Source organism: Lacerta agilis, chromosome 4 (assembly GCF_009819535.1).
Source record: "Lacerta agilis isolate rLacAgi1 chromosome 4, rLacAgi1.pri, whole genome shotgun sequence".
NCBI lineage: Eukaryota > Metazoa > Chordata > Lepidosauria > Squamata > Lacertidae > Lacerta > Lacerta agilis.
Genome location: NC_046315.1, coordinates 53741155 through 53754218, shown reverse-complemented (window position 1 = coordinate 53754218; position 13064 = coordinate 53741155). Strand labels below are relative to the sequence as shown.

At 41.5% G+C, this 13064-nt stretch overlaps 1 protein-coding gene across 1 annotated transcript in view; it reads right to left on the bottom strand.

The window, feature by feature from the left end:
* The window catches only part of ABCG1 (ATP binding cassette subfamily G member 1), a 40559-nt gene extending 27762 nt beyond the window's left edge, over positions 1 to 12797 (bottom strand). Inside the window, exon 1 of the mRNA XM_033147073.1 lies at positions 12555 to 12797. Coding sequence (XP_033002964.1) covers positions 12555 to 12774 — 220 coding nt within the window. The 5' untranslated portion in view covers positions 12775 to 12797. The remainder of the gene's footprint in view (positions 1 to 12554) is intronic.
* Positions 12798 to 13064: the final 267 nt, after the last annotated feature.

The following is a 13064-nucleotide window of genomic DNA, read 5'->3' as shown; positions in this document are numbered from 1 at the left end:
AACCTCTACTTCCTCAACCTAGCAAAAATCAAAGACTGTAAAATAAGGTGAGGACCCTTAACAACTCCTCCAGTAAGCCAAAGCCAGTGACACTGCCAGGGGTGTCAACCTATAAAAGCCTTCAGCTGACTTTATCTTGCTACTAGAACAACATCTATATTGCACTTCCTTGTGCTTCACGCAGCATGGCTCATTTGGAGCTATCCAAGGTCCTGTTTTTATCTGTTTTCTGTAGAAGAGAGCTACTGCCTAGATTTTACCTGCTTGATCTGGCCTCGTCCACTGTGAATTGACTTTGTGTATACCCTGAATGGCCTTTACCTGCCATGACTTCCCTAGGCACTATTCATTTCTCCTAAAAAACATCAAGCACCCACACAAATGGATCCAGCTCATTCCTAGTGATCCGACACAGAAGATCTGAAAGTTAAAGGAATCATAGCTGTTGCCCTCATCATGCAAACCCTGTGTTTTAGATTTTACCACAAGTAGAAATATATCTGTTCCTTTCATGCCATGGACTTAAAAATCACCAAACTTGCTGTTGGTACTTTTTGATAGGACCCGTGTACAGGGATAAACATTCAGTTATGTAATGACACACCACAATAGATGCTGTTTGTTCTGATTTTGTAATAGTCTCAATCTTGAACTTTTCTCAATTGCTTCCTCTGGTATCTAGTTGAAAGACTAATGCTCCAAAAGGTGTTAAACTGCCACTTTCTTCCTCCAATTGCTGTTTTCAAATACAACAACTTGAGTACAAAGTAATTGCTGTCCTTGCCACTAGACCCTCTTTTATTATAACAAAAATGGCAACAATTTTATTGCCATGATTTTAGCAATTCAGGACTTTTGGGGGGGAAATGCTATGAAATACTAGGAACAAATATTTCTGATATAAAAGAATGGTTCCTTGAATTTTGGAGTGGGGCAATCCTGGATGTTCTTAAGTTATACTCGCATAACTGAGTGAAGAGAAGGGGAAGAATTAGCTGGAGGTGAAAATGATGCATAATTTTCTGAAGTACACAAAACAATTGTTTCTTCCTCTGCATTTATGAAATAAATGAGGTTAAATCCCCAGTTGAACGTATTGTGAATGAACAACAATAGTTGTGAGCTGTAGTATAAAAATGTATTTCACCCCACACCTGAGGGGCATTGTTGTCCTTAATTTACTTATTTATTTTGTTTGCACTCTGTTTATACTCTGTAGCTAATTCATAAAACACAAGCATCCAAGGTTGGATTCAAGGGCCAGCATTTCAGCAAGGAACACAGACATGATGTCTCTACATATGTGTGTTTCTTTAAAGAAGGAATTTGCAGTCCTCCTCTTACAAACAATGACAAGTGCTTATTGAGAGAGTTGTTTTGTGTAAATGTGGTCAAGCAGACTATAATTATTTATTGTACTGCCAAAAATACACTTCAGTGTAATGAAGATTTTTGCCTGAAATTCTTAATGGAATTAAAATGTGTTATTTCTTTCAGATTCTGACAAATATGTGACAAGTAAAGTAACTATCCTTACATTTGCTACATAAAATAAATCAGAAGCACATTTCCCATACAAACTACAATTGACTAATGAGGGACCATTCAGGCTGTCATTGATTGAGGGGAGCGTTATTTGATGATGATCTTGTTGGTTGACAGGCTTAGTTAGTCCTGTCCTGTCCCCCGCTTTGTTGGTTGTATATAGTATGGTGTGTATTTCCTTTTATTTTGCAACAAACCAATGGATGTGAGAAAATACAACTAAAGTCATACCTTTGGTTGGGTTTACAGTAGGCATAGGCAAACTCAGCCCTCCAGATGTTTTAGGACTACAGGTCCCATCATCCCTAGCTAACAGGACCGGTGGTCAGGGATGACAGGAGTTATAGTCCCAAAACACCTGGAGGGCTGAGTTTGCCTATGCCTGGTTTAGAGGATGTGTTCAGAGACTGTGCACACAGTCAGAAATGCATGTAGATCCCATTGTAGGTGGGACTTAAAAAAACAGAGGCTGGGAGGGGGGGAGGCAGATGCGATTCCCTCCATGTTTACATTTCTACACACTTTTACTACCTTTGCAAGGCACAAACATCCATTCAATTCTTGCCAGTTTGCAAGACCAGTAGGGAACAGTAAAACCTGCTGTGTACCTAAGAAGCAGGCCTCTTTCTTCACTTTCTTCTGCATCACAGTGTAGCTTTCATTCACTCCAGGGCAATGCAAAGTATGTCCTTAAGAAACCTACCATGGTGGAGGCGAAGTCCTTCCCCGCCATCCCATTCCCATCAACTCCAGCCCCATCAGTCCCTGTGCTAACACACTTGGAAGGGAGAAGCAAGATGCAGTTCATTCAGGAGGGCTAGAGCCAGAGTCTAGGCCACAATTAGTAAAATAGCAGAAGAGCTGCCCATAGGGTAGCTAAGGCTAGGAACAAGGGGCTGGGCAGGATGGATGTTGCACTCAAAAGAGAACAGTTGAGGGTTGTTGTGGAAGACTCTGCAGTCCTATCCCTCCTTAAATATCAGTGGAGACTCAAGATCATGGGTAGGCAAACTAAGGCCTGGGGGCTGGATCCGGCCCAATCACCTTCTAAATCCGGCCTGCGGACAGTCTGGGAATCAGCGTGTTTTTACATGAGTAGAATGTGCCCTTTTATTTAAAATGCATCTCTGGGTTATTTGTGGGGCATAGGAATTCGTTCCTTCCCTCAAAAAAATATAGTTCGGCCCCCCACAAGGTCTGAGGGACAGTGGACTGGCCCCCTGCTGAAATAGTTTGCTCAAGATCCTGGCAGGGCCTATGTAAAGTATTATCTTCAGGAGTAGGGCTAGATGAAGGAGGTCCTCATACTTTGAGACAACTATAGAATAATTAGAATAGAATAGAATAGAATAGGGAAGTTGAAATGTACCCCAAGGGTCATCTAGTCCAACCCCTTGCAATGCAGGAATATTTTGTCCAATGTAGGGTTCAAACCCACAAACCCATGTAGTACAATGTGTCTATCTGCACATGCCTGAAATGCACCTGAGCAGGCACCTGTGAAATATATAGCCCTCATTCCATCTCTCCCTGATAGAATATGATGTCCAATTAAGTCACTGACTCATAGTTTTTACAGGTCAGATGCTAAAAATACCATGTGCCGCTTTTACCAAAGAAAAATAATTTTCTTAGATAAGGTGCATCTATGTGGTTTTTGCTGGAACAACAACAATAAGAAAACAATTAAACTAATCAAGTACCATTCAGAAAGGGTGGCTTAAAAATTGTGTCTCTGTACTGGGCTTCTACTTCCTGCAGTTAGTTCAGACTAGCTGCTTATTTCCCTTTTTAAAATGTGGGTATACAACACGAATACCTCTGCTGTGTTTGAAAATGCAGGCTCCAAGGTGACTTGTGGATTACGTAATTCACATGCTTTTTACAGAATAGAACTATGCATCTTCCCCCCAGCAATGATTTTGGTCCTTAATATTCCCCATTCTTTTTCTTTATCATCTTAGCAACAGCCACAGTGCAGCCTATCCAACATCTGCTTCCTCGCTGCTCGAGCATCACAATCCGAGGTTACTATCGTGCATTGACCGACAGTAACCGAGCGTGAATGAGAGAGAGCTGGCTCATGCGGTCGCCTCTGCTGCAATGCACCTGCTATGATAAGGACAGGATTTTCTGGACTCCTCTAACCAGGACCAGCAAATAATTTAGAGCAAATCCTATTTTTGATCGTTTGCATCTTTAAAAGGCTCAGGGTATAGATTCTTGCAGAACAAAATATGCACTTGTTTCAATGAATGTGTCAGAATGAATTTGTAACAGTACCTCCAAATCAAACACCACACAGAAAAACCTGGTGAGTTTAAACTGGATTTTGTCAACAACTCTACTGTGAAGTCTGCTTTTCCCCCCAACTGTTTTTAAACACTGTTTTCAGTTTTAAGATATTTTAGCTAAGAAGCAAGATGTAAATTACCTGATGACATTAATTTCAAGCATTGATTTTGGGGAAGTTTTAACAGTTAGATTTGGCCAGCCAAAATTTGTGCTCCTTCATATCCGATAGAGAGCATTGATTAAATGTGATTGAATTTATTAAATGTGATTGAATGCCGGTCGGAAGGGGCGCCGGCCGATCGCGCCTGCCATCTTGGGTGGACTGCGCATGTACCCAAGATGGCGGACGCGATCGGCCGGCACCCCTTCCTACCAGAGCCGCGCCGCGTTTTAAAGCTGCAGCGGGCGAACAGCAGCGCTGCTGTTCGCCCGCTGCAGCCTTAAAACGCGGCGCGGTCCGCTGCTGGTCAGAAGGGGCACTGGCCGATCACGCCCGCCATCTTGGGTGAACATACGCATGTACAGACATGCGCAGTCCACCCAAGATGGCGGGCGCGGCATCCCTTCCGACCGGCGCCCCCGGACTTTCCCCCCCATAGGAACGCATTAATTAAATTTTAATGCGTTCCTATGGGAAACGGTGCCTCGCAAGACAAAATTTCCGCAAGACGAAAAGTCTTGCGGAACGAATTAATTTTGTCTTGTGAGGCACCACTGTATCACACAATTCAAAAGGCATATTGTTAAATATGCAAGAAAGATAATGAGGGGTGTTAAATAAAACCAAATCAAAAGAAACATATAACTAAGAATATGTATCTCAGTAACAGATAATTCTTCTTTTGTGAAAGCACTACTGTACACTATCCTAATACAGTGGTACCTCTGGTTATGTACTTAATTCGTTCCGGAGGTCCATTCTTAACCTGAAACTGTTCTTAACCTGAAGCACCACTTTAGCTAATGGGACCTCCTGCTGTGCGCCACCAGAGCATGATTTCTGTTCTTATCCTGAAGCAAAGTTCTTAACCTGAAGCGTTATTTCTGGGTTAGCGGAGTATGTAACCTGAAGCGTATGTAACCTAAGGTACCACTGTAAGTATTAAACTGATTATTGCATCAGTATAAGCAATACAAGACAGCAAATTTGTCTGTGGCGTCAACATTTTGGAAAATTTTACACCTCTAGTGTCTCCATTATATAGATCTAGGACCCCCAGGCAGAATGGCGGTGAGTGGAACAAGATATACCCGAGCACATCCTGTGCCAGTTCTGCCGCTTCATCTCAGTCTTCAGCTGCTCCCTGTGATAGTGACACTACTACTGAAAAGCACAATTTACTGTATATCCTCTGGGAATGATGTAGTTGTGAGATTGAACTTTTGCAAGGAAATAATTTAAAATATGCTTAAAATATATGATTATTTTGCAATATGATGAAAATTAAATTCAGTGTACAATACTCCTTCCCAGCGATACACAAACCAATGATCAGGAAGGGATTCCTACATCTTCAACGACTCACAATTCACCCCATCTCCAATTGCCACTTTAACTCTTGAGAACTCATGAAGGAACAGAGGAAGCTGCTTTATGCAGAGTCAGGCCACTGGTCCATCTTGCTCAGTATTGTTTACACCGACCGAAAGCTGCTCTCCAGAGTTTGAAACATCGGACATTCCCAGCCCTCCCTGAAGATGGCAGGAAATGAACATGGGGCATTCTGCGTGCGAAACAGATGGTCTATCCCTGAAGTATGAGGCATCTTGAAGTGGAACTTCCTTTAGAAAACTAAACCTCTGGTGGAAATGGCCTGTCAAATGGATGGATCTACAGTACCAGCCATTTCATTAATAATGAAAGCAATAGATTCATTTTCAGGCTTTCCTTTTCAAATCAGAGTACATTAGGGGGAAGTTGGCCCCGTGCCACAATGAGCACGCTTATGCTGGATTCTTTAATGGTGCATTCCACCTACCTGGCTGAGCCTCTTTTGCAACTAATGCGCCTCCATGTCCTCACCCCACTTTAAGATTACACACATTCACCCCAAACACATTAATAAAGCAGAAATTAGGTACCACTGGATGAATCAAACTTCTGTATTCACTTATACAAAAGCAAAGCACTTCTTGAACCGAATGGGAATACCCCGTAATAAGGGATTAATGAACTCCTTTCAATTATTCTTACTGGAGGGACTTTTTCAGCAGTGCCATCATATGTGTCTTATGTTACCCTGGTTTTGCATCCTATATGAATATAGATACAGGGATGTTGTTTGCTTTTGTTAAGATGTCTCAAATCACCAAGCCAGAAAGACATGGATATCACTAGTGGATCACTGTGTTGTTGTCCCCCCCCCCCAAGACTGCATGTAGGAACATATATTTCTTATAGATGACTGGGTGGCAGAGGATGGAGTCACAACCAAGGATACAAAGACATATTCATCACAGTATCAACTGTTAAGCCTATAGTAGGCTTACTTGTTGAACTTCTGGATGAGCATATTTTGTACATGCTGGTAGCAAGGCGGCAACAGGTATTTTCTTGCCAAAGGCTGGTGTTATTCTAGTCCTTTGCTTATGGGAAAGCAAGTTAATGGAACAAGATAAGAAAAGTATTTATGACCCCTGCTGAAGTTACCAGAGACATACTATTCCTCTGAGAGAAGAGAGCAGAATTGCCATGTTTGGTCTAGAAAATGTAAAAATCATTCAAGAAGTTATTTGGCGTAAGCCCCATTAAAATGTTGGGTTATCCTGCTCTCATTCACTTTAAGGGAGCTTACACATGAGAACTTCCTGGTAGATCAGACCTTATGGTTTTGAGTAGGAACGATTTACCAAAAGCAGTTTTCCATTAAGTCTGGGACATCCTGTCAAGTAGTACAGAGAATTTCACTACATGTCCACACATGATCATAAATATGTGGTCAGAGTTAAAGTGGTCATGGTTTCCTCATCACACAGCAGGACACTGCAGACTACCTTACTGAATGGCCGTAGACACCATTATATTTTGATGATAATATAAACGTTGCCTGTGTACCGTACATCCTTTTCACTGCATGAGTTGTCAGGCATTAAATTATGTTTCAATGTTTGCTCCATTACATGTAACAAAGGAACAACTAAAGTCCAATTAGAAATCTTGCACACATAGACACAAACTATAGTTCTTAACTAAAATAATAATAATCTTAATCTCAATATGGTAATTCTGGTGCATATGCAGTGATGTCAATATATGCACAGAGCTATGAAAGAACAAATACAGCTCATCTCTTTAGCACTCTTCACATCTGTTCACAGAATACGCTAAAAATGTATCTGATGGGGCAGGTCCTCCTTCTTTGAGTTCCATCAGTCTCTCGTGGAACCTGAATCATGGCCAGAGCTTTAACTTGAGGCAGAAATTAACATGTTCAGGGCTTCCAGCATCACACTTCATTATTTCTTTATTTAATTAATATACCACCCTTCATCCAACTTGTGACTTAATAAATGTAAGTTATCATCTTCACAAATAACTTTATTTGAAACACACAGCACAATGCCGCCTCTAACTGTATCTGCAGCTTTTCTTCTTCTGTCCATTCCCCTTCTGTGCAGAAGGGACAGGCGCTTCTCTTTTGTTTTTTAACAGCAAGAGAAGCTGGCTATTGATTCATTTTATGTGATATTTCTATGTGACCTGGCTATATAGCCTCAACAAATCCAGTTTCTATTTTTTTTATGTGCCAATAAAAGCTTTATGTGGAAAACTCCTAAATTAAATTTCCTGTCTAGATTCAGCCAGTTAAAAATGTACTGCAGTTGACAGGAAGACAATGCATTCTGAAATCCAAGAACTAGTTTCTATCTATGCACTTCTTTCCGAGAAATCTGTAATAAATAAAGAAATCCATCCCATCCCCTGGCAAAGAATTGAGCAGGGTGGGTGCAAACATACAGTATATGGTAATATATTTTCTCTCTCAATGCAAATCAGATTTTAAGAAAACAACTATTTTTCAAAACGTGAAGCTTGGACATTAAATATTCATTTGGGTGTCTAGTTTCATATTTGAAGTAGTTTAGAGCAGTGTTTTCCAACCGGGCGGAGGGGGCCCAAGATATTCTAAGGGGGGCACAGGTGAAAATTGCATTAATGGGGGGGGCAACAGCATGAGGCTAGGGGGCCACAGACGGAAGTGAAAAGTGAAGGGGGGGAATCAATTTTGGTTTTTTTAAAATCCTGATCAACTGGCTAGCTACTTGGCCATTCACAAGCGGGTAAGGGAGTGGCTGACCAGGGCCAGGTGCTCCTTTTTGCAACGTGTGTATTCTTGGAGCAGTCCCGGTTTGTTTCCGGTGGGAGAGGGTGATCACTGAGGCTCCTGTTTTGACTAGCAGTAGAGCCCACGATCCAGAACCCTCAGGTCAGGTAAGTGCGGTGATGGGGTGGCAATGGGTAGGGCTCCAACATTTCTCCAATGAAAACAGTGACATCCTAAGGAAAAGCAGGAGATTCCAGGATCAAATCATAAACCAGGACGGCCTCACTAAATCAGGGACGTCCCTGGAAAATAGTGTCTGGACTCACTAAACAATTCATCCAGCATGCTGAGTTCCTCTTAACTAGCTGTGTGTGGAAAAGGGGGTTGGGGAACAGTACTTAAAACTAACTGGAAGAATTTCTACTTTTATTTTCACACAAAGTAGCAGTTGGTGAATCAAGGGCTGAATTTTCTGTGCACATTCAAAGCAAACATTGGTAATTACACATCTAAAATAGCTCAAGTCAAAGGTAACACAATTGGCAACATGCAGTCATGCCAGTTTAGACAATAGAAGACAACCCCATGTGGAACTGTAATTACTTCATTAAAACATGTGACACCAGCCTCAAGAGCTGCATTTCTCTCTTGGGTAATTTTCTCTGCGGAAGTATTTGCTGCTGGGAATCCCACATACGTCCTCTATTCCTTTCATGGAGGACACACGTCACTTGAAGAAAACAAGACTTCAAACTAAGTGTATACTGGATTTATTCTGCTGGTGGTGCTTGCAGAAAACCATAATGGTATCTGCCAAATGTTATCATTCTGACTGACAGTATTTTTCATTCAGTGTTGACAAAATACTAGCACACAAGTCGATATTTTTAGATGCCATGCAACTTACTACAGCTCTTGAATTATGGAACAGATAGGACAGTGCTCCTCCATCTTTGTTGTATGCAGAGGGAGCACCCTGAATCTGGGCCCAAAACTATTATCTCCATTGTTACAGGTTCTAGGTTATGGTTCAAACATAAAATGCTCCTCTGTCCATGCTCTAATTAAGGGAGTGTTTTGAGTTATTACTACCCCAAGCCAGAACTGATCTTCTGATGGGATTTTATTTTTGCATAGAAAGGAAAAGTCATGGTCAACACAAAAAGACTTTTCAACAGTCAACATTGTTTTTTTCAATAGTCTGAAGAAGTTTTCTTCATAAACTTGGTCATAGTAAGAAAAAAAATATGTGCTCTGGGCAACTTTGATAAGAACTCCCTGTCCCTGAGTGCCTTCCGGCCCTGAGTGCCTCCCGGGTGTTAAAGCCCGATTACAAGTCATGGTGATTTTTTGCTAGAAGCTTGTCAGACATCTCCATAGCAACCACAAAAGTCCCCAAATTAAGAAGACATTACTAGTTTATTGGGGGTTTGGGCTATTTTATAGACTGAAACAACCTTCTTCTTGCAACAAATCTTCACAAATGTGACATTATTAGATGATATTTAAACAATACTTAAAGTCCAGCAGTTATAGACAAATGTAACATTTCTATAGGTTGTCAGGCCCTAATGCAGATCTTGGCTCATTCCATTCGGAGAAACACGGCAGGTAATGAGCAAAATATTTATATTTTATTTCTGAAATAGCACAGCTAAGCCTTATGACTTACAACTTTACATTTCTGGGGGTCTATTTGTTTGTCACAGCAATAAACACATTCAGTTAGGTTATATAACTAGTAGTAGCACTCAGTCATTCACAGTTGGGCCCAAATACTATTTCTTTTTTTCCTACTTGGTTCACGAGACCCATTTCTGGTTGGAAGACAGCTCAGTTTTATTTATCATACTCATCTGTGAGACTTTGTTTCCCCTCACATTTAAGTACAAGTTGCCCCCAATTTTATCATTTCAGCATATAGGAACACTATCCATTTTAGATATAAAAAGATACCATAAAATAAAATCTTCCCCCCAAAATATACCGGTAAATCAGATTCATTAGAGGGTTTTTTCTGATGACAGTGTTTATAATTTAATAAAGAATGTTCCTCCACCAGTAAAAGCACATGAAATGAATGTAGGAACATAGAAAGCTGCCTTATACAGAGTCAGGCCATTGGTCCATCTTGCCCAATGCTGTCTACACTGACTGGCAGCAGCAGGGTTCAGGCAGGGTTCTCTCCCAGGCCTGAACTGTCCTATGACCAAAGAACTATACCAGAGCACAATTGTGGTTCATTTTGCACTGCATCCTGCCACCAATAAGGGACCGCTATGGAGCAAAAAATCCATTCACACAGAGCAATAACTATGTAAACCCTGTGATGTTCAGGTTTTCTTGAGTCCTTTATTGAGAAAGGAACTTAAAACAAACACAGGAGTCTCATTTGATCCAATAAAAATCTCATGTTTGACATGTTTGGCTTGAATTTGGAGACACAAGCACCTATTGCACATGCTGAACCTATAGGCTTTACAGGGAATCAGCACACTGAAGACAACCAAAAGAAACAATATATGTTTGCCCTTGACTTCATTAGATTTATTCAGGAGTAAGCAGTTTGGGCATAGAAACACACACACACACACTACAATCTCCCTAAAGGCCAAGGAATGTTATGCTATCTAAGATGCATATTAATTCCTTTAAAACAACACCACACATTTCACATTGTTGGAACTACAGCTCAGCAAGGAATTTTGCTGTTCAAGGCAAGCAAGATGGCATTCCCCTTCCCCTGCCAACTGGACTGACAGATGAATCACTCACGAAGAGATAGCATCCTCCAACACACATGAAGGCAAACAGTTGGCTTAGCCAGCTTCAATACCTCCAACATATCACCATCACTTGCCCCGAGCTTCTGGTGCCTAAGGCAGCTGCCTCTGCCTAATGTGTACTAATGCGCCATGGTACCTTCATGCTCTATCAACTTCTAGTTTAGATCACTGCAATGTGCTCAACACATGGAGTTGCCCTTGTTGACTCAGAAACTTCAACTGGTCGAAAATGCAGTGGCCAGATTATTAGCTGGGGTTGTCTTTAGCACTCATATAACCCCCCATATAGCACTCATATAAAACAGCTATAGTGGCTGACAATTTGTTTCTGGGCCCAATTAAAAGATGCTCATACTAGTGTTTAAAGGCCTAAAGTGACTTGAGCCCCAAATTTCTGAGAGGTTGCCTCCTTTCCTACAGAACCTATTGGGTGTTAAGAGCAGCAGAGCGGGGAATCTCTGAGTAATTCTGCTGTCCTCAGAAGTTCATGGAAGTGGCCTGGGAGGGGGCATTCTCCAAGGCAGCCCCTAAATTGCCCATCTGGCTCTGGCCATCTACTCAATACAACTTTTGGTGACTGCTGAAGACGCACCTTTTTACCCCAAACTTTGCCACTTGAGATGTTTATTTTCAGTAGCCACCCTGTTCCTAAAATTGTAATTTAGTTTTAACTGTTTTCAATACTGAATTGTAAATTGTTGTAACTCACCATGGTACTTGCCAGTGAAGTACAAATAAATGTGATGCTGGTGATGATTATGATAGGGCAGGCTCTGCTAAGGCTTGGTCTAAGGAAACCTTAGCTAAGTCTCCTAGTTGCAGACTTAGAAAAAAGCACCATTTATTTTTCCACAACAAGGACTGGCAGTAAAAGCTTTTTGGCAGTGGAACAGATTCCCACAAGAGGTGGTGGACTCTCCTTCCTTGGAGGTTTTTAAACAGAAGTTAGATGGCCATCTGTCATGGATGCTTTAGCTGAAATTCCTGCATTGCAAGGGGTTGGACTAGATGACCCTTGGGTCCCTTCCAATTCTACAGTTCTATGAACAAGGACTTATTTGGAAGTGGTGACCATCTAAATTTAATTCATCCTTTATCAAAGGATCCATCCCAATTTATTGAGCCATCTGATTGAGCAATTTCCTTTGTCTTCTTGTTTCTCTTTCTTCAAGCACACTTCCACAAGTCCATGTAGAGCAGGCATGTCCAACAGGTAGATCGTGATCTACCGGTAGATCACTAGTAGATCAGTGGCTCCCCCCAAAGAAGCTAAAAAACTTTGGCTCCCCTAAAAAAAAGCTCAACATCTTTGCCCTGCACCCCTAAAATGACCTGAAACACCAAAAATAGGGCTTTCCTTCTTAAAAAAGCTCAACAAAAAGGGGGTAGATCACTGCCAGTTTTTAACTCTGTGAGTAGATCGCAGTCTCTTGGAAGTTGGCCACCCCTGATGTAGACAAACAAGAAAGCAAGCATGACTACAGCAGAAGATTATCACAATGCCTCAGCAAGACAAAAATAGAAATCTTTAACTTCAGGACATATCACAGGCTGCCTTTGCTATCATCTAATTTCCATTGTTCCCCTTCAGAACCGTGTCATGATGAGAACACTTGCTTCCCTTCCAACAAGAACAGAACAGGAAATTTTCTCACAGACTTACCCTTCTTCCTCCACCATGGTCCTTCTTGGATGGAGTAAGAGAGTTCTTTAAACTCAATGTTCACAGCTGGTCTCCGCGGAAGGTAGGAGAAGCGATGGGCTTCTGTCAATGCATTGTCCACCTTTTTTAAATGACCATTGAGTAGGTGGACTTCTTGGGTGTCGGTTCCATTGGAGACCACTTCATCTACTGAAACGCATACAGACTTTGGTTCAGGCATAGCAGATGCAGAATTGCTGGCATTCTGGAATACAAGAAGGGAGAAAATAGTTTCCACACAGGAAAATGCATCTGCTAGTCATTTGAGCCTAGGTTCAGCTCTGTTCATGTTACATCTTCACCAGCCTTGTGCCCTCCAGATGTTTTAAACTACAACTCCCATCAGCACATGCTGGCTGGGGCTAATGGGAGTTGCAGTCCAAAACATCTAGAAGGCACCAGGCTAGAAAAGGCTGATCTACACAACTGCATGATAAAACAGCATATAGGAAGAAATGTTCACACTCCAAT